This window comes from Salvia hispanica, chromosome 6 (assembly GCF_029641045.1).
Source record: "Salvia hispanica isolate PSC_SH4W2 chromosome 6, Shi_PSC_v1, whole genome shotgun sequence".
Lineage (NCBI taxonomy): Eukaryota > Viridiplantae > Streptophyta > Magnoliopsida > Lamiales > Lamiaceae > Salvia > Salvia hispanica.
In genome coordinates this window covers 21,308,110-21,334,593 of record NC_142697.1, presented here as the reverse complement: position 1 = coordinate 21,334,593, position 26,484 = coordinate 21,308,110, and the positions used below count along the sequence as shown (strand labels likewise).

The following is a 26,484-nucleotide window of genomic DNA, read 5'->3' as shown; positions in this document are numbered from 1 at the left end:
TGCAGCTGAGTCATTCATTTTTTTTTAGCAATAATTTTTTTTTCTCTTATTTTATTCTTTTTATTACTTTACATTTTTTCTTTCTATTTTATTCTCTATTTTTTTACTTAACTCATTTAAAATATTTTTTCTTAAATCCCGGGTTGAAAAGAAATATCTCTACGGGGAGGGAGCACTATAAATGGACTTGTTTTAACATTTACCCGATTACTTTATACATATGATCATTATGCTATATAAGCAAAGTGAGGCTTAACTTTTGCCTAATAGAAAAGAAACTCTGCCTAATTTAGAGTGACATATATTGGTCAGTGGTCAGCAACAACCTCCTACCTCTAAGCGAGGTTTCAACAACAATTACTCGTGTTTAATTGTATAATCATGTTTCTGTTTATTTATGGTCTGATAAATACCAATAATCAGATACGTGACACATTTAGGTCATGTAACTGAAACAAAAGGGCACATCATTTTGCATAGAGACCGTTACATCTCTAGCAATTCAAGGAGAGTGTGATGGACTATCCTCTTTAAGTTACTATTGAATTCCATCCTCACATTTAGAGAGTCTAGGTTATTGCTTTACCAATATTTGACTACAGCATTTCCTAAAATACAAATAATAAACTTCTTTCATAACAATAATAAAGGGATGTAGCTACAACAACATCCACTATTTCCATAACAGAACATAGTAACATCATTTTATTACAAGCAACTTCTCCCCCAGCCACACAAGTATACATGTATATATGTATATATATTGACCAACAACAAATCAGTTATTTAAATTCACTTTATATAAATCTTGATTAACCTACTATAGGGGAGTGAAGAAGTTGCTGCTTTTTGGTCTCAATGATGGATTGGCTTCTCAAGGTCCTCTAGAGGGCGGAAGAAAGCTTTCTGCTCCAACACCGAGCCTGCAACCGATCTTGAATGCAACCCGCGTTCGACCCCAAGAGCTGGCTTGTGATCCTTTGCAGGGCCGAACACTCCAGTCTGAGGGTGAGGAGACCAGTAATGCTCAGGCTGGGGTGGTATTACATCATCCGGGACCAAAGTCGCCCGGATGTGCTCCTCAGGGTTCTTCTCGTACACCGACACGTGGACACTCCTCCTGCATATGCATTACATTAATCATATTTACACCTTCAACAAAAATAGATTTTTAACTATGCCGGTTGATCATTTTGCAGTTTGCTGCCTAACTCAGACCAAAGTCAATAATGATAATTAAATAATAATCCTGTAATGAGGTCTGGGAGATAATTAAACAAGAACCCAATATTAAATTACATGGCCGTCAAATTTAGACTTTAGCTTATGATCAAAGTCAAAATGAGTACGCCTAACATGGGATACCAGATCAGCAAATTAGAAGCAATTAATACATATAAATAGGTAGTCGATACAAACTATGTACAGGAGCAATATTTAACAATAAATGATAACATTATTATTCAGCTGAATTTCTAACTTTATCAACTCCAGCCAAACACCCTAGCTAGCTAAGACAATCAAAACACAAGCAATCAGGTTTATAAGGTGCAAACTGAAGATGACTACAACTTAATCACATATATACCTTAATTTCACATCTGTTTTAAAAAGGAAAGAGATGGATTCATTTCTGAATGTAGGTGCTGCAAAAAAACTCTATATCTGAAGAAAAGGTGCATCTGATCTGACTAGGCTAACTTAAGTCATAGTCAATTTATCATGCATCAAGCGGCTTTCTACGTATCAGGAAGATGAGTAGAAAACAAGAAAACCGAGTTAGGCCACAAAGTTGGCCCCAATAACCTATGCTAGAGATCTTTAAGTGTAATTTACTGCTCATGTGATGCCCTTATCGATCCTAACTAACCTACCAAATAGGAAGGAACTAGTTTCATAAGATTACAGTGATATTTTACCGGTCGACAATATCAATATTTTAAGCCTGTAGATTCATTGAGTGGCAAATTTCGCATTCAACAACAAGCATAACAAGAAGATTATGTTATGCATGAGCTTTACCTCATGATGCAGCTCTATTTTAGTTTAAATCTGCATAATATTACTTTGAAATTTCTCCATTAAAATACATATCAATATACTAAACTTAACAAAAATTCCGCATTTAGCTTACTTAAATCTTTATCTGCACAAACTAGAGATACACAATAGTAGATCCTAAATTATGCTGCAATGTATCAATCCCCAATAAAATCAGAAAAACCATTCCAATTACTGTAGCAGATTTAGGGATGAATTGTGTACGTAATTAGAAATTCGGAATATGAATTTTTCAGCGAAGAAACACTAGCACAACTCCGATCAGAAAGAGGAAACAAATTCACAAAATTTAGAAATCATAGACGGAATTTCTCCAAACACGTGCACAGAAACAGAGCAATCCGCCATAGCCACGCAGTGATGCATCAGAACACACACAATTCAAAAAAAAAAAAAAACGCACAACACACCTAATGGAGAGTGAAGGAATGAGAGAACGGATCTGGCCGCCAACCAATCGCTTTCCGAAGCTCGCCAGTCTGGAAACCTGCAAATAGTTAGCTGCCATACAAATAGTAAAGCTTTCTTTTAGAGAGAGAAGACACTTTGAAGAATGAAGGAGTAATATTGAGTGCTGAAAATGTGAAGGGAGAGTCGCCCCTTTTATAGCATGCGAGGTACGTGTGTTTGTAATCCAAACAGAATATTGCGTTTTGATTCCCGCCTTGGCACCTAACCCGCATCCACTTCCGTCAAATTTATGGACCGACATTTAACGGAATCAGGAAAGGCCCTGTTTGGATCGTGGAAATTAATTATTCTCATTTGCATCAAATTTAAGTAGTTCTTTTAAATTGTATATTTGGTTATTTCTTCGAACATCGAGAATAGGAGATGCCGAGATCAGATCCAATTTTCCTAATAAAATAGTAACAATTCTACACGCTTTATTATTGTTGTTCATATAATTTCAGATATTGGATTAGTGTGTCATGGTACAATCATCGGACAAGTGGGAATTATCCAAATAAAGAGATACGTGGATCCTACAACGGCGTTATCCGCTGGGACTGTTCTAGTAACTACTCTAACGGTTTGCAATTGATGACTAAATTACATTTATGCCCCTCCAATTGCCAACACACTCTAATTAATTATACTACAAATTTGATGGAATATAACGTGACAATTAATTTTATATAAATAATTTAGAGAGTGGAATGGTCAGTAAAACTACTCTGGGCTTTGAGGTCTGAACTCAGGCTTATGCATTTGACTATATGTAACTAAAGTAGAGTATAGTATTCTTTGTTGTAACTTAGCAAATCATATTCTCTGAGAATATTAATCGCACAACTATAAATAAAGTTTTGGTTTGTGAAAGAAATGATAATATACTAATGCAAATTGGGGATATGAGAAATAGTTGTATTGAGTGTTTGGTAAGTTAAATGAGAAAAATACACTGTATTTTATTTTGCATAATTTTTTTTATGTAGTAGTTATTAGCCGATTAAATAGTGCATCAATAATTCTATTGTTTAGTATACCCAATACGTATGGATTTCAATGATTGTATTGTTTAGTACATCAATACCTATTTAAATGGAGTACATATAAATGATATTGTCGGTTCAAAGATTTGACAAATAATCTCATAATGTTATTAATTTAGTAAACAGGCCAGAATATTGCAGTATTTGAACTATATAAACTGTCAAGCTCCCAATATTGACAAATAGATTATGTATGAATAGAACATTTGTTGTGAATTGTTAAATTAGAGTTTTTGACTTTGAGACAAATCTCAGCACTAAGGTATGGACCATGACATGCGATGGATTCTCCATTCAAAATTATATTTAACATTAAACAATTGGATCAAACTTCTCTACGTACTATTAATCACGGTCACGGCTCATCGTGTTAAAATCGAATCCTTAATTGCTTATGCCAAATGTTAAGAAGTATTTAAGTAAAAAAAAGTTATTTAGTAGGAGTACACAGAAAATATAACTTGTTTATTTCCTAAGATATGTTTAGAACAAATAAAATTTTCCAAAAGAAAAGTTGTTTTCATACTAAACTCGAGCGAGTTTGATAATTTCTGTACATTTTGCTATACACTCTCAATTATTTATTTTCCTTTTAGTACCTTTTAAAATTAGCAGAAATATTCTTGGATCAGTCAATCAGATAATTACTGCCCCGTCCTAAACAATGTGTAACATTTTTTTTCGGCACTTAATTTTATATTTATTTTATAATAATATCAGACTAATTAAAGGTGTTTAACCATATAGTGTTGAGTATATAACCGCTATAATGTCATCGACGGCAAATTAATCAGACTTGATTCCGTTACTTCCGTTTCCCATATAGTACTAAAGGTCAAAACATGGATAAAAAAATTCTATCCTTACTTTCAACATACTAATATTTGAACACAATAATTTCCTCATAAAAAATAGGTGAAATATTTGTAGTCAACAACCGTGTCCAATCCGTGGGTCACACAAAAACAATAAAAGTGATTGATAATAATGAGATTAATTTTTCCAATTTTACTTAAAAAAAAAAGGAAGAGAAATCTATTAGGAGTACAAATTATGGACTAATTATTTCAGTTATCATATTTAGAACAAATAAAAAAAATGGATAACAAAGCACAACTTAATTAAAAGGGAAAACGTTTTTCTGATAGCTCCTTCTTGAGCGAATTAAGGGACGTGAGTAATAAAATCTTTTTATAAGCAAACAGACATTAATGTACCATCAAAAGCCATTCAATGATCGAGCAACATCAAGATATTGGCTCCTTCATAATAAATATAGGAACATACGTAGTAAGCTCTTTGACATACATTCAACACAAACATAATCTTTTTTCATAAGTCATGAGACATTAGACTTATGTATGATTGTTCATAAATATATGTACTTGATACAGTTAATTGTTCATAAATATATAGAGATACATAATTAAGCTATAGTATAATAAGTTCAAGCCTAGATTTAATTATATGAGCATTGTGCTCTTCATAAGACGATCGATATACGATTATTATGCTCTTTGTGATTAATATGTAAACATGCTTTCGGTTTAGCCGGGTGAATTACGGTTCAAGAACGATGGTGGCTTTCCAACTACGAGAAACATGGTTCTAATTCAAGGACGGAGCGACAGAAACCGGGAACGCAGGCTACATTTGTAAAAGTGAGTAAAGGGTTATGTAAATGGAACAATGCATATTATTAGGCTTTTAAAAATTTTATATATTGCCAATAAATTAATTGTTTTATTTTTATATACTCGAACTGAACTAAACTGAACTAAAAAGTGAAATTTGTCAAAAACTCAAACCGAACTAAAAAAATAAAATTGTTTATTTTCATATACTTGAAAATTTTAATTTTCAATTTGGTTAGATCGAATATTTAATTTTATTCACCCCTAAGTCTAGCCTTGTGCGAAATGGGTTTTCTACAACCCAAATGACAGTTCGAACCCTTGTCCCATTTTCGTTTCCTCGGTTTCTTTTGTTTTGTTTTCATTTTTTACATTTTAATTAAAAATAATTTGAATTGAATTCATTGATTCGGTTTTTAAATTATGATATATTTACGATTCAATTACTATATATTATGTGCAATTTAAATATTTTAATAATGAACTCCATATATACTACTCCTTATGTACTTTTAAAGTTTAATGATTTTCATATTTCAATAAAACCACGGATTAATTCATTATAATATATAACAGACTAAAATGAAATACTAGGAAAGAAATGAATAAAAAGGACTGATGAATAATTAAGGAAATGAATGTTGGGTAGTTGATAGTATTTTTTTTCTTAACTAAAGAATGGGGTGAAGAATGGTGTGGGACCTATAAATAGTGAAGGTTAATGATCAATTAAGGGGCGTGCATTATAAATGAGCGCTATGGATGACATAAATATCGGCACATACTTGATGTGTTTAAATTTTTATTAAGGTTTTGGGACTATTTTTTTACAACATGTCGTAATTGAAAATTTTGATATATATCAAACTTAAGCAAATAAAAAACTGAACCAAAATCAAAATTTGTTCCCAATAAATAAATAACTATAAGATCATGATTTAATTTGCCTACATAGTTCACTTTTAAAGCAAGAAGTTAAAGCATACATGTCAAAGAGGAATTAGAGAGTCGGAGACCGTTGATCATATCATTTTTGGATGCAGGTGTTCAAGTTGTCTTTGGTATTTCGGTTGCTACTGATGGAATTTATTCTTCTGCTTGGCCAAAGATTTCATCGCTGGATGGCACACCTTTCTTCAACTTTGATATAAAGTTATGGACCTCCATTTTCTACGTGATATATAGTATGATACTTCTGATTGCTCAAAAATAAAGTTATCTTTCAGAAGATGGATCCTTCTAGATTTGTGGCTTAAAGGGTGGTGTCCAAAATTTTCCTTCCTACCATAATAAAGTACAAGTAGCTGGTCCAGATTAGAAGATAGTAAGAGCATCATCAACGGAGGACGTCCGCTGGGCGTCGGACCGGCGTGCCCGACGTCCGCCATTGGGGAAGGAAGCGAGGCGGACGGACATCCCGTGCGGACACGGGAGTTCCGTGACGTCCGTCGCGAAGCCTACGGGACGTTCGCCGCTGTGGCATGCGGACGGACGTCGGCGGCGGATGTCCGATAATATATTTTTTTTCAAACTCTATATATGCGGCTCGTTAAACTTCATTTCATTCGCACCACTTGTGTTAACAAGTTTCTCTCTCTCTCTCTCTCTACGTTTCTTATCAATGGCAAGTGGAAGTGGTAATGGTAGTGGTACGGGTGGTAGCGGTGCTCCAGATTGGCGCCAGATCGTTAGGGATGAGCTGCGTGCCGTTACGTCTAGGGAGATAAATCGGGCGTTACAAGCGGCCATGCAGCAGCAGCAACAGCCGGCGGTACCTCGACCCATCCATCATCGAACTCAAATACCTCGGGACCGCATCGCTGCACACCATCGGTTGTATGCCGATTACTTTGCTCTAGAGCCGCGGTTTGGGGACAACTCATTCCGCCGACGTTTTAGGATGATAGGTCCACTGTTTCTTCGTATTGTTGGAACTTTAGAGCGTCAGTACAAATATTTCAGGATCAGAGAGGATGCAGTCGGTAAACCCGGCCACACGCCCATTTAGAAGTGCACGGCAGCAATCAGGCAGTTGGCACACACAGAGGTACGACCGACATGTTCGACGACTACCTCCACATCGGCGAGTCGATTGTCCGCGAATGTCTGGAGTTTTTTTGTCAAGGCATTAGAGAGATATTTGAGGATACCTATCTTCGGAAGCCTACCCCCCAAGACTGCCAGGATCTGATGAATATGCACGGGACTCAGCACGGGTTTCTGGGAATGTTGGGCAGCATAGACTGTATGCATTGGGAATGGAAGAACTGCCCCTCCGCCTGGAAATGGTTGTACACAACCGGTTTCAAGAGCAAGCATCCCACGATTGTCCTTGAGGCGGTAGCTGACTACCGGCTGTGGATTTGGCATGCATACTTTGGAGAAGCCGGTTCGAACAACGACGTCAATGTCCTACAGTCGTCCCCCTTTTTAACGACCAAGAACTTGGTGTTGGTCCGGCTGTCAGTTTCGTCGCCAACGGCAACCAGCACAACATGGGCTACTATTTGGCGGATGAGATTTATCCTATGTGACCCGTCTTCGTGAAGACGATCAGATGCGCATTTGAAGATAAGAAGAAATACTTTGCGGGTCGTCAGGAGTCAGCGCGCAAGGATGTGGAGCGGACATTTGGTGTGCTCCAGAGTCGATGAGCGATAGTGAGGGGTCCATCGCGGTTGTGGCATATGGAATGCATCGCTGATGTCATGTACGCATGAATTATCCTGCACAACATAATTGTCAAAGATGAAGCTACAACACTGACTGATTGGGCCAGTTATGATGATAATGGTGTCAGTCCAAGCCACGGTGTGGCCACCCCCAGTGGACGTATGGGGGTACCCCATGAAAGGGCCGAGCGGGTGCGTGCATTTGGCGACATGCGCCAACGACAAGCCCATATTCGACTCCAGAACGATTTAATTGGAGAGCTATGGTTGCGTCGGGGTCATCGTTAGGGATGTTCGTGAGTGTAATTTGATGAAGTTTTTTTTTTTTTTTTTATCTAATGAAATTATTTTGCATTTTGTTTAATTCCGTATTCATGCCGAAATTTTAATACCGTATATTGTTTATTAATTTCGTAAATTGTTTAATTTGGTGAATTTGTGAATTTTTTTATTGCGGAAAGTTAGTGCGGGAAGGCTATGGGATGTCCGCCACTGTGCAGGGAAGGCTATTGGAAGTCCTAATAACGTGACAAGAGGTGTTTATGGAAAGTCTGTCGAGAAGGCTATGGGAAATCCTTCCCCACGGGGATGCTCTAAGATAGCAAGTTTAGAACCAATAATGCAAACTTCGGTTCATTGTACTTTTATTTCCGTGAATGAGTACGTGTTTTTGTGTTCTTGTGAAAGAGCATATGTCCTCATTTTATTGGTTGTTTTGATAGTACTACTAAAGAGCGTTTTTTTTGGACTGTGTTAGATTGAGATTATAATCTGTGGTCTTCCATGTTCACCAAATTTTTTTTATAAAGCCTTTTGATTATCGAAATTCGAAATAGTTTGATAAAATTAAGACGCATTGAGGGAAGACAAAAAGAAGCAATTATTTATTTCTTGTCTCTGACATGCAAAATTGGAGGTAATCAAGTCATGCACCGACAACCCACGAGTAAGTGACAGATTATATAAGATCAGATACTACTCTCCATTTGATATAAGTGCGACATTATAATTTAGAAAGACAATCTCTAAAAATAAGCTTTGGAGTTATAATACAGTTTTACTACTACTACTATAGATTAAAAGTCTTACTTTCCCTTTTCAGTTTGTTATAATGAAAATATCATATTTTTATTTTTGAAAACTATCTCTATTACATTAATATAAAAATTAGTACTCCCCCGTTCCATAGTAATAGAGGCAAAACTTTAGGGTTAGCCCGCAAGGATTTAGCGCAGTTGGTTCCGGGGGAGCAGATATTACTACAAGGAGCTGGATTCGAATCCCACTACTGGCGTGTGGGAGCTTCCATCTCTCAGGCACAAGTGTGAGGCCTTGGGAGATGGGCTCCTGTCAGGACAGTGGTTGAAGGCCTCCTCTCTAACGGGCCGCTGTGTACCCTGATTGAACCCCCTCACAAACTGTCGGGCCGGGGTGTGGGAGCGGCCAGGGTGACCGCATCACCTTTTGCTACAAGGAGGCAAAACTTTTCGACACGGAGATTAAGAAAAATTGTGTTAGGTGAGTTAAGTAAAGAGATAATAAAGTGGAAAATGAAAAAGGTAGAGAGATGGAGAGAGAAAAAAGTAAGAGAGAGTAAAGTAGGTGTGGAAAAATGTGTTGACTTTTACTAAAAAGGGAAATGACTCTATTACTATGGAACATGCGGAAATGGAAAAACGCCCCTATTATTATAGAATGGAGGGAGTATTATTTTCTCTCTTCATCATTTAACATAAAATAAATTTTTTTTAAATCATCATAACATAAATATGACATCTTCCGTGAGACGACAGCAAATAAAATATTATTTTAAATAAATAGGATAGGTCCCTAATTCAATTATATTTATGTATGAAAAAAATAAGTAAAATCCCGTAGCCACTGCAAAGGGAAAGTTAGACTGAAAAAAATCAGATAATATAAAACTAATAATACATGCTACAGCAGCAGCAATAATAGTTGCTTCAGTTCCACACATAGCACAAACCGGAGATTTCGCCAGTTCAATGTCGTCGGCAATTCGTTGATTAGAGAGAAGAAAATCTCGAGGGAGAAAATAAAAAAAATGGAGGAGAGAAGAAATGTGATTCTAGTATGCTCTGTCGTTGGATTTCTCGGGCTGCTTTCTGCCGCGACAGGCTTTGCTGCGGAAGCTAAGCGGATTAAGGTGTGTGGATTTGATATAGTAGCAATTACTTCGGAATCATGAAGATTTACAGAGTAAGAAGTTTGTAGTATGATTTATTTATTGGATCAGATTCAGACCACAAAGTTTTGCTTCTCATTTTCTCCCCTTTTTGGTGAGGATGGATGAATTAATTAATTGCATATTGACTAAACAAAATGACAGTTATTCTTCCGTGATTGAAATCTATCATCGGCAGATTTGGTTTGATCATTAATGTTTTATACTACTAATAAACTAGAGCTTCCAACTTCTAGGCTCTAGCTTAGTTTTAGTTTAGCAATTAAGCAGTCAGCATCAACGGATGTTTGAAGATAAAATTATGACTAATTAAGATTGTTGTTGTGATTTTTGGTTGGATGATATTAGATGCTGTTTGTGTAGGCTGAATCTAGTCTAGCAGTTTCATATTTGTTCTATGTTCCATATCTAAGTTAATTGCTTGATTGCCTCACTAAAAGGGAAGGAAGGTTAAAAGTGATTAGATGGTGATGTTAAGTGAAAATGCACAAACTGAGTTTGTTGATTGTAATATCCATGAGTTTACTTGGACTTGTGATTTCATAGTAGCAGCAATGTCAAGCAAATGATACTGGTTGACAAATTTCCAACCATATGATGAACCTGCAGTCAGTCCCATTTTCTCCGATTTTATCCATCGTCAGTGTATCATCTTGCTCTTTGCTAGAAAGTAGCACGTTCTCTCTAAAGCTGAATTGCTTGTTTCCTATGGCCTAAATATATATCCGTCAACCAGAAAAGTTCTTGACTGTTGAAGTACCTTGCTTGACGATTTAGCTCATTACAGATGAAATGCGCATTTAAACAAGTCAAGTGGTTTGGTTTATATTGTGATTTAGGTGGACTGACTTTGGTATAAAGAAATGAGTACTGTAGCGATCAATTGAAAATTTTAGTTCTGGTAGTTATTATCAGTTGCAGTTAATTGGTCATTTGTTTGTTTTTGTAGGTTGATCAGGTCCAGAGTCCCTCTCCTGAAGAATGTATATATCCCAGAAGTCCCGCCCTAGGCCTTGGATTAACGGCGGCAGCCACTCTCATGATTGCTCAAATTATCATAAATGTTGCAACTCGATGCGTTTGTTGTAGAAAAGGCCCACATCAGTCAAATTCAAATTGGACTGCAGCTCTGGTCTGCTTTATTGTTTCCTGGTAACTAAACCATTTACAAGTTTCTTCACTGCCATAGTTTTTGGAAATGAACAAATAACACCAATGGGCATCAGGAACAATATATATACATCAACCAGGATTGGATTGATGAACTTCTGAGGAATAAAGTTAGAATCCAATCTTGAGCTTATAATAAGTTTTGTTTGTTCGTTTATAATCAATTTTATAATTGCATGTGCAGGTTTACATTCGTCATAGCATTTCTGCTGTTGCTTACTGGTGCAGCTTTGAATGATGAGCATGGTGAAGAGAACTTGTACTACACCAACTACTACTGTTATGTTGTGAAACCCGGTGTTTTCGCTGGAGCTGCTGTGCTGTCCCTTGCTAGTGTCATTCTGGGGATAATATATTATCTTACCTTGAATTCAGCAAATAACAGCAACAATGCATGGGGTGGTGCACCTGTCCCTTCCCAAAGTCACATTGCAATGGCACAACCTCAGTTTCCTCCTCAAGATCCTTTATTCGTGCACGAGGACACTTACATGAGGCGCCAATTTACATAGTTCACCCTGCAATCAATGGTGCAGCTTTGAATGATGAACATAGTTCACAAAGGATACTCAAGATCCTTCATTCGTGCAACCTCCTCAAGATCCTTCATTCTTGCACAAGGAAGGACACTCACACTAGGCGCCAATTTATGTAGTCATTGTCTATCACTATGCCAATTTGTTAGAAAATGTTATGATCTTGCTTTCATGTCTGCACAGTGTGATTTGAGAATGTGAAAATATATGGTAGGTACCCAAAAAACTGATCCCCGTAACAATTTTTTTCAAATTAAAAAGATGCAGTTACCATATATTATTGATATTTTCAGAAGTTTTGGATTGTCACGATGGGTGACTAAGCCGGCAAGAAGAAACACATGTATAAATTACAACTATTTACCACATACGTATATATATAATATATGTACATAAGTTCTGTATCAACCATATTTCTCCATTGCCACCGATCATCTGATGCGGTTCAAGTGAGCGAATGGCACTGAGTTTGTCTTCTGTGCAGGCTTAGAAGCAACTTCAGGTGTCCCAAAAACATTCCAAAATCGAAGAGTCTCGTCTCCTGCTGCAGATGCAACTGTGCACCCATCTGGGCTCTGCGCCATATAAAGAACTCGAGAGGTGTGCCCAGTGAGTTCAGCCATCTTCACCATTGATGGATACTTCCACAGAGTAAGCTGATTGTGTGTAAAACCATGAGAACTGAGCAGTTCGCGCTCGTTTTTGTTCCACAAAAGAGCACAGACTTGTGAGCCGGTGTCCACTGAGTTCACACACGCGCCAGTGTGTGTGTTCCAGAACTTGATGCACCTATCTCCAGCGCCTCCACCGGATGCCAGTAGGTTACTCTGAAAGGGACACCATGCGAGTGCTTTAACAGCAGCGGTATGCTCCTCGAGCCTGTGAAGCCACTGAGTAGGAGCATTAGATGCTGCCATGGATCTGTCCCAGATTTGGAGGACGTTGTCGTTTCCACCACTAGCCAACTGCTGGCCAGATGCTGACCACTTAAGCCCACAGACTTCTTGGTCATGTCCAGTATAAGTTTCAACAATGTGCGACCTCACTCTCACATCATTGTTGAAAATCTGACCATCCATACCTCCGGTTGTCAGGATGTGATTGTTCCAGTCCATGGCACCAACTCGAGCTCTGTGCCCTCCTTTCAACGTTCGCAGCTGCAGCATCATAATAAAACAGAATGAGTATTCGACTTCTTGAAAGATGACACAAAACAGAATGAGTATAAAGGCAACTCACCAGTCTATTAGAGGTGGAATCCCATAACTGAACTTCAGAGTTGTTGAGACCGACAGCAATATGCCTTCCATCAGGAGCCCATTTGACAGTGGTGACAGGGCCACACTCATCATCGATAGTAACGAGTTCGGAGGTAGCTCCATCAGAAGCATCCCACAAATACACAGTGTGTCCAAGAGCGATGGAAAGAACATTGCTGCTGCCCCAGTCCAATAGATTCAAGTAATAATCATCTATAATGTCAGGGGCATCTAGTGTCTTCTCAGAAGTCTGCACACAAAGATATCCAATTCAGTAAGTTATATTGCAACCAAAACTACATGAACAATCAATCTGCTCTTCATTAGTATTCACCTGAGGAATGTGACGGCGTGGTTTGGCAGATTTGAGTTGGTGAGATGAGAAATCACTGGGGATCGCCTCAACTGGGGTTGGTGGTTTGTTCTTGAAAGCCAAAATCCGAGTTCTGTTCATGTTGAAGGTTTCTGCAAGCTGCTTCCTGTATGCTTCCCTGGATGGAGAGGCGCTGGTAGATGGATTTGGATTTTCCTTACCTGTAAGCATGTAATTAGCATAGTCGAAATCCATCGCCGACCTATTCGGTATGAAGCGATCCAACTGCATCAAAACAGTCTCTTATCAGGAATCATTCAATCAACAAATTCAAACAAATCTAGCGGATACAAAAAAACATTTTCGGAAAGAGTAAATCAACATACATTCTCCTTGGAATTTCTTCTCTGCAGGAGCTTCTCTTGCAGGGGGAGTTGCGATTTACCCTTGTTCGGTGTGGAAGATGTGTTCATGTTTCCTGTTTCCATATGTTAGCACAAAACACAATAACAATAGCAGATATAGATACACAAATATAAAAATAATCGAATTCCTGCAGCAGAAGAAGAAGAATCGGTATACAACATCAGTTTAAAAATTGGATTAGTTAGACTTAGAAAAACAATTAACAGAGAGAGAGATCGATTGAGATTTGAGCACAAGAGATGATTGGAATGGTTGTTGGTGAGGAACCTTTTTGATTTGGGGATCTTATATAGTTTGTGATTAGGGTTTTGCGATTGCGGGGATTCATGTAAGAGGTGGCTAACGGTCATTTGTAAAGGAAAAGAGCCGTTGCTACTAAATTTTTTTATTAACAATAAATAAGAAAGGTTAGCGCAATTAATCGACAAAATTATACAATTTCATCCTTAATATTTTTTTCCTTATAAACCTGTGTGGTTCGTTTTAATTTTGTATCCAAAAGTTTCTTTTTTTACTTCGATGCTTAATGAAATAGTTTTAAGGGTTATTTGCCTCTAAATACATCAGCTTTCACAATTTTTTGATTTTTCTCCCAAACTTTATTTTTTGAATATAAATGCATGAACTTTAGAGTTTTCTAGTTTTTTCCCAAATTAAAAAATCAAAGCTGACGTGGCAAATTAAGGCTTATGTGGCAGTTGTAATTTTGATTAAATAATTCAAATAACTAAAATATTTAAAAATAAAATTCCATGTCATCATCTTTTTTAGTTATTCAAATGAAAATTACAACTGCCACATAAGCCTTAATTTGCCACATTAGCTTTGATTTTTCAATTTGGGAAAAAACTAGAAAACTCTAAAGTTCATGCATTTATATTCAAAAAATAAAATTTGGGGGAAAAATAAAAAAATTGTGAAAGTTCATGTATTTACAGGCAAATAACCCTAGTTTAGTTTTAATGTGAAAATTAATACTGTGTACAATGATATTTCTCGGCAAAATACATTCTTAGGTCCTTATACTTTAGTCAAAATGTTTATTAGGTCCTTGTACAATTTTTTCGTTTTAATAGGTCCTTATACTTATGACAATATTTTATCAGGTCATCGTACAATTTTTCGTTTTAGTAGGTCCTTATACTTTTATCATAACTTTCATTAGGTCCTTGTACAATCTTTTATTTAATAGACTTTTTTACATTTATCTTGGATAATAATTTAAATCTATCAATATATAAAGGGAGAGTTGTTGGGATATTAACAGAAATGCCATTATATGTCATTTTGGCGGGAAAATGAATGAAAAAGGTGAAAAACTCGGTTATATCTCTATAAATCAGATGTCAGTACAATTTGTGTGCATATCACGATGCAGATTGTGCATTTACCAAAATCTTAAACCAAGTGCAGTCAGGCATCTATCCTACTCCTACTAATTTTAAAAGAAATGGCTTCCACTAGAAGTTTTGTACGACTACTATAAAACTGAGTTTGTGGAAGAACAGAACCATCGGTACTTATATTTCTCTTTCCAAATTTCCTTAAGTTATCTACTCAGTCTCATGTGAAGAAGACAAATAACAAAGTGAACTGGAAGAGAGGAGTGCGTGGTTGTAGAAGAGCAGCAGTCGCAGCCGGCGGTTTCCGGCAGACCAACCCCAGAGGAGGCGACTATGTTTTGCTCCTTCTCTATTTTCTCTATTTGTATTCGTGTATAAAATGTAGGTGAGCAGAAAAGCGGCGGCAACAATGGCAACATCGGACACCCAAGACTATGGCAGAGAGAACACGAGAGGGGAAAGGAGGTAGATGGCAGAGCTACCTTCAAGCACTATGATTCGCCGTCGGTGGCTCTAGGCTGAGAAGAACACTGGACCTTCCTTGATAGGATTTAGGTTCCCTATCGAGAGGTTTGTAGAGCACGCGAAGATTGAACGGAACAAAAGAGGATAAACCTAGTTGAAGTGCTAGGGGTTCAGAACCAAGAATGAGAATAGAAGTTAATTCATATTTCTCAATGAATGAAAATGCTATAGAATTCTATTATTTATAGAATTCTAAACTTAAAAAGTATCTTGCTAATCAAGCAAGATAATTAAATAAAAAGATTACAATAATTAAGGATAACCAACTAAAATAAAAGATACTATAAATCAAATCAAATAAAAGATACTGGAGATGATCTTTGACGAGATTCACTAAATCGGGGTCCCTATCAACTCTCCCACTGTTGAAAACCACCTTGCCCTCAAGGTGGAACATCCGAATTGCAATATTGCAGAAATCCTCAGCGGCTGCTTGCATGTGGAGAAATATTGATAACTTGGTCTCGTTCCCTAGCCATCCATTGGTATCAAAATTCCCATTTTGTATTGAGCAATCATCATTGGGAATAAGTTCCATCGAGATTCCCCATTTGTTGGTCCAAAGACCAAGTGGGATTTCATTTATCTCATCAAATATCACAAGTGTAGACAATTGCAATTGTCTATTACTTCTGTCGAAATCGGCATGCCACCCTTTGGGCTCGTTGGATGAGTGACTTCTGATCAATCCAGTGAGTGGTGGTCCAGTCCCTGAATTTTCCACTCCATCCAAATATTTCTGATTTCCTTGTCCAGCTGATGCATTGAATTGCTGAGATGTCACACAACCTTCTTTGATTGCCTCCGCCAAAGCTGGTATGAAGTCTGAAGTCCACAATCCAACAACACCAAATTTTGCACGAAGGGATAGATCCTCTAAACTAGGAACCTTGACTTCCCCAAAATAGGCTACCTTGTCCTCCTCAGCAACATCTAAGCCCAAACTCTCGAGCTTTAGTTGCTCGATATTTGGAATCACATGGTGGGCAGCCATGGCATTAGGAACACCGTCGCACAATGAATTTACCCTCAATTGCTTTACATCCGCCACTAGTGAAGCCTCCTCCGTCAATTCCGGAGCCAAATGAGGATCGACAGCCACCAAAAAATCCGAGCTTCGGATTGCGTTAGCGTCGTCCATCGTCTCATCCAAGTTCCCGAGTGGGAAGACATCGCAAGGGAGCTCACCCCGCACCGAAAATGTGCAAGTATCATTACCAATAACTACAACATCTTCCCTACCAGGAGCAACTAGTTTCCCTTCAATGTCTACTTCCTCACTTACTTTTGGTTGTTGGTTCAAGGCAATAGAGAGATCAGCACCATCAATGACATCTAAAGAGGTTTTTCGCAGGGTTGCTAGTCGCCCTTCATATGGATCGGGGTCAAATCGCTCCTTGACTGCCAATAGAAAATCATCCCAACTTTTTCTGGTATTATTAACCGTCCAGTATGCCATCCATTTTGACGCCGGGTGATCGAACAAGTACTTTGTGAGATAAAGGCGATCATCGAGCGGAGTGTAGTGGTGGTTATAGTACCTTTGGATCTTACCGATCCAATCCAGGGCATGCTCTCCGTCAAAACGTGGTGGTTCGAGGCGTGGCATGGAATAAGACTTGAAACCCATCGGTTCCTGAGTGACCGACTGAGGGGGAGACCAACGCTGCGGAGGTGAACGCTCGTCAAGGCTTTCCGGAGCCTCCTCGGTATGCTGTCCGAACTTGGCTAGAAATTCGCCGTGAGCAGCCACTAGACGGCGTAAGTCCATGAGAATCTTGAGAGGATGTTGTTGTGATTCCATAGTTCGGCGAGAATATGAGCGTGAATTTGTGATGCGTAGAAAAATGGAAGACTGTAGAGAAAGTTTTTTGATAGATTTTTGGGATAGATTGCGGCGTGAGTTTGAGGATTTTGAAAGACCAATTTCGATGGAGGAAGAGTAATCAATGAAAGCACCAATTGATAGGATTTAGGTTCCCTATCGAGAGGTTTGTAGAGCACGCGAAGATTGAACGGAACAAAAGAGGATAAACCTAGTTGAAGTGCTAGGGTTTCGGAACCAAGAATGAGAATAGAAGTTAGTTCATATTTCTCAATGAATGAAAATGCTATAGAATTCTATTATTTATAGAATTCTAAATTTAAAAAGTATCTTGCTAATCAAGCAAGATAATTAAATAAAAAGATTACAATAATTAAGGATAACCAACTAAAATAAAAGATACTATAAATCAAATCAAATAAAAGATACTGGAGATGATCTTTGACGAGATTCACTAAATCGGGGTCCCTATCATTACTCCACACCGCCGGTTTGCCGGAGAAAAGTCACCCCTTCGGTTTTTTCTCTCCCATCAAAAAGCTGAAACAAATTTTGTAATTTATACTTATCTCTTAATTACAAAGTAGGGCTTCAATAAGGGTGGAATGCTTGATTTATTTATTTTTCGTTATGCACATTTTCATAGTTAATGATGAAATAACAGTAGTAGTTGATTGTTTCTCCACATTATCTGAACAAATTTTCTTAAGCAGATTTCACATTCTCTCTTACACGTATCACAATATTAACAGTATGTGTACACCAAAGTGGTCCACTCTTTCATACTTAAATTCATGATTAATCTTATACTCATAGACAGTATGCATTTTAATTATTTTAAATTTTTTTTATATATATCTAAGATATTACAAGCAAAATTAAATGATCTCCTTAAGTTTTAGTTATGTACTAAGAGCATCTCCAACCATTCCACTAAACTCAAACTCATTTTAGCGTAAATCTCACACTAAATATTAATTTTACTCCAATCATTTACACTAAACTTAAACTTAAAAGAATATTCTCTATATCATGCCTTTTTTACTCACAAAATTTGAAAAAATTTTAGGTTTTGGTTTAGTGTAAACCTAAAGATAGATAATTTTTTCTCAAAAACCAAAAATAGGATTGGTTTTTGAGTACTATTGGAGCTAAATACCTATTTCATTTTAGGTTTTAGTGTACCCTTGGAGATGGTCTAATATAAAAACAATGAAAGGAGTAGAACACACTTAAATGTACTCCCTTCGTTCCAAGATAAGTAATCACAAACTTATCGGCACGGGATTTAAGGAAATGAGGTTTTGTTAGTAAAGTGGAAAGTGAATAAAGTAAGAAAATTATAAAGAAGAGAGAAAAAGTAAGAGAAAGAATACTAAAAAAGGAAATGAGTCACTTATCTTGGGACGCCCCAAAAAAAATATGAGTCACTTATCTTGGGATGGAGGAAGTATATCTAATATTTTAAATGTAAGATATAACCGTAAACTATATAATAGAAAGAAGAACACCCATACCCACTCTTTTTAATTATTTTAACAATTTGACAATACCAAAATTAAAATAGCAATTTGACAATCGAAGCTAGCTAGCAGTCTATAATTATAAGCAAGCAATTCAAGATATATAGGCAAATAATGATTTCAAGCAATCTTGGATTAAGATAACAGTTATAATGGTCGAACAGTTATAATTTTCTTTCAATTTTTCAAAAAAAATTAAGAATACTCTACTAAATCCATTTACTTCATTAATTTATTACAATAAATATTGTGATTTATACAACTTTCTAACAGAAATTTGACTGTTCTGATAAAGATGTGTTAAGATGGGTTAAGCATATATAAAGAAAAAAAATGCATGACAGACTAAGGTTGAATCTGCTTTTAAATTTCAAATCCTTATTGGTGATAGGTTGTCATTTTAATTTGTATTGTCATTTTAGTATAACCCACCCCCTATATATATATCAATTTGATTTTTGCAAATAATGCAGTACACTTACCCTTTGCACGACCCTAAAACTTGCTTCTATTAATTTATTGTGTATAGCATTTTTCCAAAACTTATGATTTGTTGTTTTGATGTTATTACCGGCAACGAATCTTATAAACTACTATTTCCTCCGTCCCGACTAAGATGACACATTTCTTAGTCGGCATAGGATTTTAGGAGTTGCTGGTCAATGTGTTTAATTTACGAGGGAAAAATAATGGATGTAAGTATTAAATGGAGTGAGGAAGAGAGTTAAACATTTAATTAGAGTGGGAAAAAAAGTGATTGGACGAACCCGAGACCTTTGGCCTCAGACATTATTAAACTAAAGTGTTAGTATGTACTCTCTTTATCCTATTATAAGCGACATATTCTCTTTTTTGATGTCTTATTCTAATTAATATACTATACATTTCTTGAAATGAAAATATCATTATTTTTTTTTACTTTATCCACTTTTATTCCTTATTCACTCAACTCACAGAATAAAAATATACAAAATCACATGCCGAATAGAAAATACTTCACTTAGAGTGGAAGGAGAGAAGCATATTCTTTTTTTTTTTCATGAAGAGTATGTATATATTATTCTTATTTTGTTAATTATTTCAAATTTTATATTTACTTGTGAAAATTATATGACCCGTGCATAGCACGGGTGTTGATACTAGTTTAATTAAACTGAATGAACTTTTTAATATTTCATTATTTAACTTAGCATAGTCTATAAAGATAATATCATCTTGTTATCCAATAATCTCAATAAGTTGCAGAGAATAATAAAAAGATTAATTGTGATTATTGAAGATTAAAATCGAAGTTTTTTTTAGAATAACTATCTGAATTTTCAATTGATTATTTATATTTATATTGAAAGATACGTTTTTCTGAATATTTATAATCATAAGATAAGCTAAATAATAAAATTAAAAGGTTCATTAAATTTAATTAAATATAAATTATTATACTCCCTCCGTCCCGGCTAAGATGACACATTGCTTAGCTGACACGGGATTTTAGGAGTTATTGATTAAAGTGTTTAATTGGAGAGAGAGAAGGTGGGTGTAAGTATTAAAGTAGAGAGATAAAGAAAGATGGATGTTTTAATAGGAGTGAGAAAAAGTGGTTGAGTGATTAATTGGAGAGAGAAAGTTACCAAAAAAGGAAATATGTCATCTTAGTTGGGACAAATTAAAAAGGAAAACGTGTCATCTTAACTGGGACGGAGGGAGTATAAGATAAAAGTAAAAGAATATCTTAAAATAAAAAATTGTATAAGGACCTAATAAAAGATAATCAAAGTATAAGGACCTACTAAAACGAAAAAATTATACGAGGATGTGATGAAATTTATGAGAAAGGTATAAGGACCTATTAAAACGAAAAAATTGTATGAGTACCTAATGAACATTTTGATTAAAGTATAAGGGCCCAAGAATGTGTTTTACCGATATTTCTCGTACGACTGACACATGGTAATCATGCATGTATGATGTATGTTTAGATTTTAAATATAAATAATGTTTATAAGTAATGTTTATTTATTAAATGTATGGTTCAGTTTTTTCAAGAAATTAAAGCACAATGTCGCGAACTGTTTAAATTTATACCAGTACTACTACAAATGTAATTTAGTTAATATAGATGTAATTAATTGGAAATCAAATTTTACACAAGAATTAATAACTAATATCTATCATAGAATTTTGAAATCTAAATTACAACTACCACGTGTGATTCTTATCTAATTCATTTTATACACAAACTTGGTTGTGGATTAATTATTCTTAATTACAACAATGTGAGTCTAAATCATTTAATTTCATAACTTTTTTTATTTAACATTATTTCTAACAAAATACTACTCCACTATATATTAAATGTCTAATTTATTAGCTTTTAACTAAATCTTAATTTCATATGTTTAAAAAATTTGCATTGTCCTTTCTTAACAATTAATAATGATATTCTTGGTGTTATAATGCTTTTGATGATAGTTTGTTGTTCAGTTCCATATTACTTATAATATTAATAATGGTTAATTATCTATAAAATTATGAAACTTAATTTAATTTTGATTTATTTCGTGTATTTTAATATTTGAATGATAAATTATGAAATTCTAAAAATTCTTAATTATTTCATTTTTACCAAAATTTGTGCTATTACTTTTAATAATTTTTAAGCTCAAATTGATATTGTATAGTCATCTTCATTGTCATAATAATACATATATATGCCACTATTAATTTGATAACTCCAAAATTTTTAACATATGTACTCTAATTTTTTTTTGAATTTGCAATAAAATAATTTATCATAGTTAATTAAGACATTTTTGAAACTTTACAATTTATTATTCAAATTAAAGTTGAATAAATTAAAATTTAACTAAATTCATACTTTTATGGTAACCATATTAATAATGTCATTTTTCATAATAATTTGTTGAACATCTCAATCATTTATTAATATTTGTTCTCGCATGTTATTATTTTTGACATATTATTTGAAGAAATGATGTGTACGATGATATTTTATTGCTAGTGATGCATGTGACTATGCACACTTATAATTTTAGATGATAGTTTGTTGTTCAGTTCCATATTACTTATAATATTAATAATGGTTAATTATCTATAAAATTATGAAACTTAATTTAATTTTGATTTATTTCGTGTATTTTAATATTTGAATGATAAATTATGAAATTTTAAAAATTCTTAATTATTTCATTTTTACCAAAATTTGTGCTATTACTTTTAATTTTTAAGCTCAAATTGATATTGTATAGTCATCTTCATTGTCACAATAATACATATATATGCACTATTAATTTGATAACTCCAAAATTTAACATATGTACACTAATTTTTTTTTTTGAATTTGCAATAAAATAATTTATCATAGTTAATTAAGACATTTTTGAAACTTTACAATTTATTATTCATAATAATTTGTAACCATATTAATAATGTCATTTTTCATAATAATTTGTTGAACATCTTAATCATTTATTAATATTTGTTCTCGCGTGTTATTATTTTTGACATATTATTTGAAGAAATGATGTGTATGATGATATTTTATTGCTAGTGATGCATGTGACAGTGCACACTTATAATAATAAGGATAGTACTGATGCGATACATATACAAACAAGTTGACATATGATCCCAAACAATCTACGATACGAAAGCAAAGAAGAAATTAAACAATTTGCGATACATAAGCAAAAGCAAATCTGCCACATGGCAGACTAAAGTTGAATATACTCTAAAATCTATACATTGTAATATTTTAATTGTGGTTATCATTTTAGTATAATCTATACAAATATATCTTATAGTAATAGTCGAATAACAACAATTAGTCTACAACTTATTGATGCATTTGTATAATTTATGCACTCATATATGAACACAACATAAATAAATTATTATTGTATGAGTCATATAATATTATCATAAACCAGTAAAAATTTGCATTAACTTAACTTTATTACAAAAGAATAACAACCAAAACATATCAGTGTAATATTCGGGGAGCATATCAATGAACCATTACATATACTCATATGCAGTATGACGTCTTCCGCTTATAACTGAACTCATTTTAATCATTGAAATCAAAATCAATTATAACAAAATGTTCATAGAATAATAACATGAGTATTAGTCAGACAATATCATATCACATCATGTGGTAACGTGAACCACTAAATTTGTATTTCCAAATTAATTTTGTCACTCATTTCCTATGAACAAATAATTATATTTCTTCACGGAAACATAATATAGTATTTAGGATTTAATTAGCTCAATTTGAACTTTAAAAGTAAAAAATACGCTCTTATAAAATTGATTTTAGTGAGAAGGGACAAAACAAAATACTCTTAATAAAATTGCAATAATAAAATAAGTTGATATATACACGTTTACACTTAAATTGATACTACTAAGTTTATTATGGATGGTAAAAAAAAATCTATTTGACTATCATTATACTCCATTTTTACGGGAAGACAAAAGTTAGCGTTTTCGTGTAATCTCCTTTTCAAATTAAATTTTTCAGTAGTAATAACTCAGGTATTGAACCTAAATTATTTAACTCAATGTCATTGATGTTAGTAATGAAGTATTGAACAATTAGAGACATCATATATAGTTAGTTGCATTTGGATATGATATTAATTCATTGTAATTAACAACAATGTATAGGAAGTATTATACATAATTTGTAAATTAACTAATTCCGATAGTAAAAAATAAAAACACATGCACGAAATTCAAATGTGAGAACCTCCAACGGTCATATTTGACAAGGGTTTCCATTTCCTTTGACGCGGAGTGACAGTATATATGTAGACTCTCCTTCTCATTCATTGCCATTTCCGCCTTCAACCACACACTTCTTCCCACCTTCCGGAATACCTAATTGTTCTTTGAAGCAATGGATTTCGACAGCCTTTCAAGGAGAGAATTGCAGGCCTTCTGCAAGAGGAATCAAATCCCAGCCAACATGACGAATGCCGCCATGGCCAACGCTCTCAAAGCACTCCACATCGTAAGTTCATTTGCCACGAGTTTTTGGATTTACTTAGGGATCGAGATTGTATCAACAGATCTGACTATAATTATTTCGCTTTACACTAGCTTTTATTATTTGTTTGCTCAGTTATTTCATTTATATATATGCGGATGAATCGAATTGAAGATCTAATTATTAACTTTGGAGATCTAATCGAATGTGTACTTATCATACTTGATTGATTGTAAATGAGGTGTTGATGATTAGGAGATCTAATCGAATTGAGAAATTTAATCAGCTCCAGCATAGCTTTATTCTGATACAGTATCTACTCGATTGCTCAAGAAATTGTTCTGATTTTTTATTTTGCAGGTTGAAGGTGTTGAGGAATTTATGCAGTCATCTCAATCGGAGAGCGCCCAATCAGCCGTTGAGCTACTGGACAGCTCGGAGGTGACATCTCCGTACGTGCCTCCAACGGCTGCCAGGAGTACACGTCGGAGAAATGCCTTGAAAGATGACGCCGAAGATGTGACCTCAATAATGACTACCACTCGGCGTACTACTCGGAGAACGGCTGCCAAAGCATCAAATCTCGCTGCAATAGAAACTCCAGTAGTGATGGCGCAAGCTAGTAGAAGGAAGGCCCAGATAGCCTCAGCTTGTCTGAAAATGGATTCGCAGTTGAAGGAATGTGTAGAGAAGAAGGATTTGATGGCACCTGCTGCAGTGGGGGATGCTAGCAGAAGAAGAAGGGCGGAGGAGACCGAGAAGAAAGTGTATAGCACGCGACGATCAGTCAGGTTGGCAGTGAACAATAATGTGCAGATGTTGAGCTGTGAGAAGAGTGGAGAATCTGAGGTTTTGAATAATGGGTTATTTGCTAAAGATTGTGATGATCAGGAGGTGGATCAGAAACTTTCAGGAATTACTGGTACATTTCTTTTTCCTGCTTCTTTCTTTTGAGGTATTCCATATGTTTATTTGTTGTGCAAAGATTAAGATCTAAGTTGTAATTATTCAGGAGTTGATGCAATTGAAAATATGGAAGAGGATAAAGAAGAAGCTGATGTTGTTTCAGCTGAAAAGGAAGATATAACCATGAGTGAACTAGAATTGGAGAGCACTCGTGAAGAAGAAACGACCATTGATTTTGCAGTGGAAGTTAAACCGAAGGAGGAGATATGTGATGACACAGAATATCCTGGTCATGAAGAGGTGGTGTTGCCAGTAGATGTGAGCAATGAAGTTGGACAGAGTGAAGGTATGTTTTCATCAGATTCTAGATTTGTGATTTCATTAGCTAAACCAAGTTTCAACTTATTTAAATGAGAACTCTAATACAGGGTCTGTCAATGTCCCCATATGCGAAATTGAAGTCACAGTTGAGATAGACGCAGGATCTCAAGATGAGGCCAGTGACTTTGAAAGTAAAGGTATTGATATGTTTCTTTGTTTAGAAGCTTTTGATAATGTGGCGTTGTTGAGAGCCTTCTAACGGCATAAGTTCTTCGTCGGGATGATTTTGCAGTTGATGCAGTAGTGTCTGATGTTGAGGTTGAGGTAGTGTGTGATGATGACAAGGAAGTAGCAAGTGCTGAAGATGATCAAGACTTGAATGTTACTACCCTTGGCAAGCTCACAGAGATGAGACTGCAACAAGAAGCTGATGCTGTTGATTTGGGTATTCTTCCTGAAACGGAAACTATTCCTGTTGAAGAAAGTGAAAAAACAGTAGTTGGTAGGGTGCAGAATTCCCCAGGCAAGCAACCATCTGCTGTTCCTGTCCATAAGACATTGCTGATTGATTTCAAAGAGAATATGGGCGGTGACACTGAAATGGTGATCATGCAAGATACAGCAACAACCAAGGCAGCTAAAGACGGTGGTGAGAGTCTGCGTAGTTATGAGGAAGAAAGCTTGAGAAAGCTCACCAAGATGTTGAAGGAAAAATTACAGATCTCCAGTAAATCGAGAAACCAAGGCAACGAGGTCAGCCTCTCTCTCTCTCTCTCTCTCTCTCTCTGTCTCTCTCTACCTTGACATAGTTATTAACAACATGTATAGCTAATTTAGTGTTTTTCGGATGGAATAGGCACTCCCGAAGAGATCAGCTCTGCAAGTGCTTCCCGTGAACCGTATTATTGATGGAAATGCAAACCACCGTTAGGGCAGCCACTCCTTTATGCAACTCAGCTCAATTTGAATTTCCATCTCGGGGATGAAGTTTACAGGTTTTGAAAAGTTAGCACTACTACTACAGTGGAATGTTTAGTGTGCACTGTGCGTGCACCACTGACGATGAGAATTTTGATGAGCATCAATTTGTAGTTTTGTACTGTTGCTGTTATAGTTTGTGAGAGACAAGGTTTTCCTTATCGTAATAAACTTCAAATTTGAATCTCTATTATTTACCTTCATGTCAATCAATTATAGTGAAATGTATGTCTAAACCATTGGTTTTTAAGTAACAATTGTATTAATTTAGTCATA

The 26,484-nt window shown here is 35.3% G+C and overlaps 4 protein-coding genes across 5 annotated transcripts; 2 read left to right on the top strand and 2 right to left on the bottom strand.

The window, feature by feature from the left end:
- Positions 1 to 604: 604 nt before the first annotated feature.
- Positions 605 to 2,646, bottom strand: LOC125204173 (late embryogenesis abundant protein At5g17165-like). Its single transcript, XM_048102746.2, has 2 exons — positions 2,472 to 2,646; positions 605 to 1,120 (listed from the first exon to the last, which is right to left on the bottom strand). Exons 1-2 carry the CDS (start codon positions 2,567 to 2,569, stop codon positions 856 to 858), a joined length of 363 nt encoding a protein of 120 aa, XP_047958703.1. The 5' UTR covers positions 2,570 to 2,646; the 3' UTR covers positions 605 to 855.
- A 7,136-nt stretch (positions 2,647 to 9,782) lies between these two features.
- LOC125206055 (protein VASCULATURE COMPLEXITY AND CONNECTIVITY-like) lies at positions 9,783 to 12,050 on the top strand. 2 transcript variants are annotated; one of them, XM_048105339.2, is made up of 3 exons: positions 9,783 to 10,030; positions 11,019 to 11,221; positions 11,424 to 12,050. In XM_048105339.2, the coding sequence occupies exons 1-3, from the start codon at positions 9,929 to 9,931 to the stop codon at positions 11,749 to 11,751; spliced, it is 633 nt and encodes a 210-aa protein (XP_047961296.2). In that variant the 5' UTR covers positions 9,783 to 9,928; the 3' UTR covers positions 11,752 to 12,050. The 2 variants fall into 2 exon arrangements, with proteins under 2 accessions (XP_047961296.2, XP_047961297.2); XM_048105340.2 differs by having other exon boundaries at positions 9,945 to 10,083.
- A 45-nt stretch (positions 12,051 to 12,095) lies between these two features.
- LOC125206054 (cell division cycle 20.2, cofactor of APC complex-like) lies at positions 12,096 to 14,087 on the bottom strand. The gene is made up of 4 exons (XM_048105337.2): positions 13,734 to 14,087; positions 13,369 to 13,632; positions 13,015 to 13,284; positions 12,096 to 12,932 (listed from the first exon to the last, which is right to left on the bottom strand). Exons 1-4 carry the CDS (start codon positions 13,833 to 13,835, stop codon positions 12,207 to 12,209), a joined length of 1,362 nt encoding a protein of 453 aa, XP_047961294.2. The 5' UTR covers positions 13,836 to 14,087; the 3' UTR covers positions 12,096 to 12,206.
- Positions 14,088 to 23,855: 9,768 nt separating this feature from the next.
- Positions 23,856 to 26,401, top strand: LOC125204653 (uncharacterized). Its single transcript, XM_048103361.2, has 6 exons — positions 23,856 to 24,027; positions 24,364 to 24,925; positions 25,016 to 25,255; positions 25,338 to 25,427; positions 25,523 to 25,983; positions 26,087 to 26,401. The coding sequence occupies exons 1-6, from the start codon at positions 23,914 to 23,916 to the stop codon at positions 26,159 to 26,161; spliced, it is 1,542 nt and encodes a 513-aa protein (XP_047959318.2). The 5' UTR covers positions 23,856 to 23,913; the 3' UTR covers positions 26,162 to 26,401.
- The last annotated feature ends 83 nt before the right edge of the window (positions 26,402 to 26,484 follow it).

Excerpts from the sequence above, each read along its gene's own strand:
- LOC125204653 (XM_048103361.2), top strand. The coding sequence starts at position 23,914 with ATGGATTTCGACAGCCTTTCAAGGAGAGAATTGCAGGCCTTCTGCAAG. Across the intron at positions 24,926-25,015 it reads GAAACTTTCAGGAATTACTG|GAGTTGATGCAATTGAAAAT; the intron begins GTACATTTCTTT and ends GTAATTATTCAG. Across the intron at positions 25,984-26,086 it reads CGAGAAACCAAGGCAACGAG|GCACTCCCGAAGAGATCAGC; the intron begins GTCAGCCTCTCT and ends CGGATGGAATAG.
- LOC125206055 (XM_048105339.2), top strand. The coding sequence starts at position 9,929 with ATGGAGGAGAGAAGAAATGTGATTCTAGTATGCTCTGTCGTTGGATTT. Across the intron at positions 10,031-11,018 it reads CGGAAGCTAAGCGGATTAAG|GTTGATCAGGTCCAGAGTCC; the intron begins GTGTGTGGATTT and ends TTGTTTTTGTAG. Across the intron at positions 11,222-11,423 it reads GTCTGCTTTATTGTTTCCTG|GTTTACATTCGTCATAGCAT; the intron begins GTAACTAAACCA and ends TTGCATGTGCAG.
- LOC125204173 (XM_048102746.2), bottom strand. The coding sequence starts at position 2,569 with ATGGCAGCTAACTATTTGCAGGTTTCCAGACTGGCGAGCTTCGGAAAG. Across the intron at positions 1,121-2,471 it reads ATTCCTTCACTCTCCATTAG|GAGGAGTGTCCACGTGTCGG; the intron begins GTGTGTTGTGCG and ends ATGCATATGCAG.
- LOC125206054 (XM_048105337.2), bottom strand. The coding sequence starts at position 13,835 with ATGGAAACAGGAAACATGAACACATCTTCCACACCGAACAAGGGTAAA. Across the intron at positions 13,633-13,733 it reads GAAGAAATTCCAAGGAGAAT|TTGGATCGCTTCATACCGAA; the intron begins GTATGTTGATTT and ends GTTTTGATGCAG. Across the intron at positions 13,285-13,368 it reads CACGCCGTCACATTCCTCAG|ACTTCTGAGAAGACACTAGA; the intron begins GTGAATACTAAT and ends CTTTGTGTGCAG.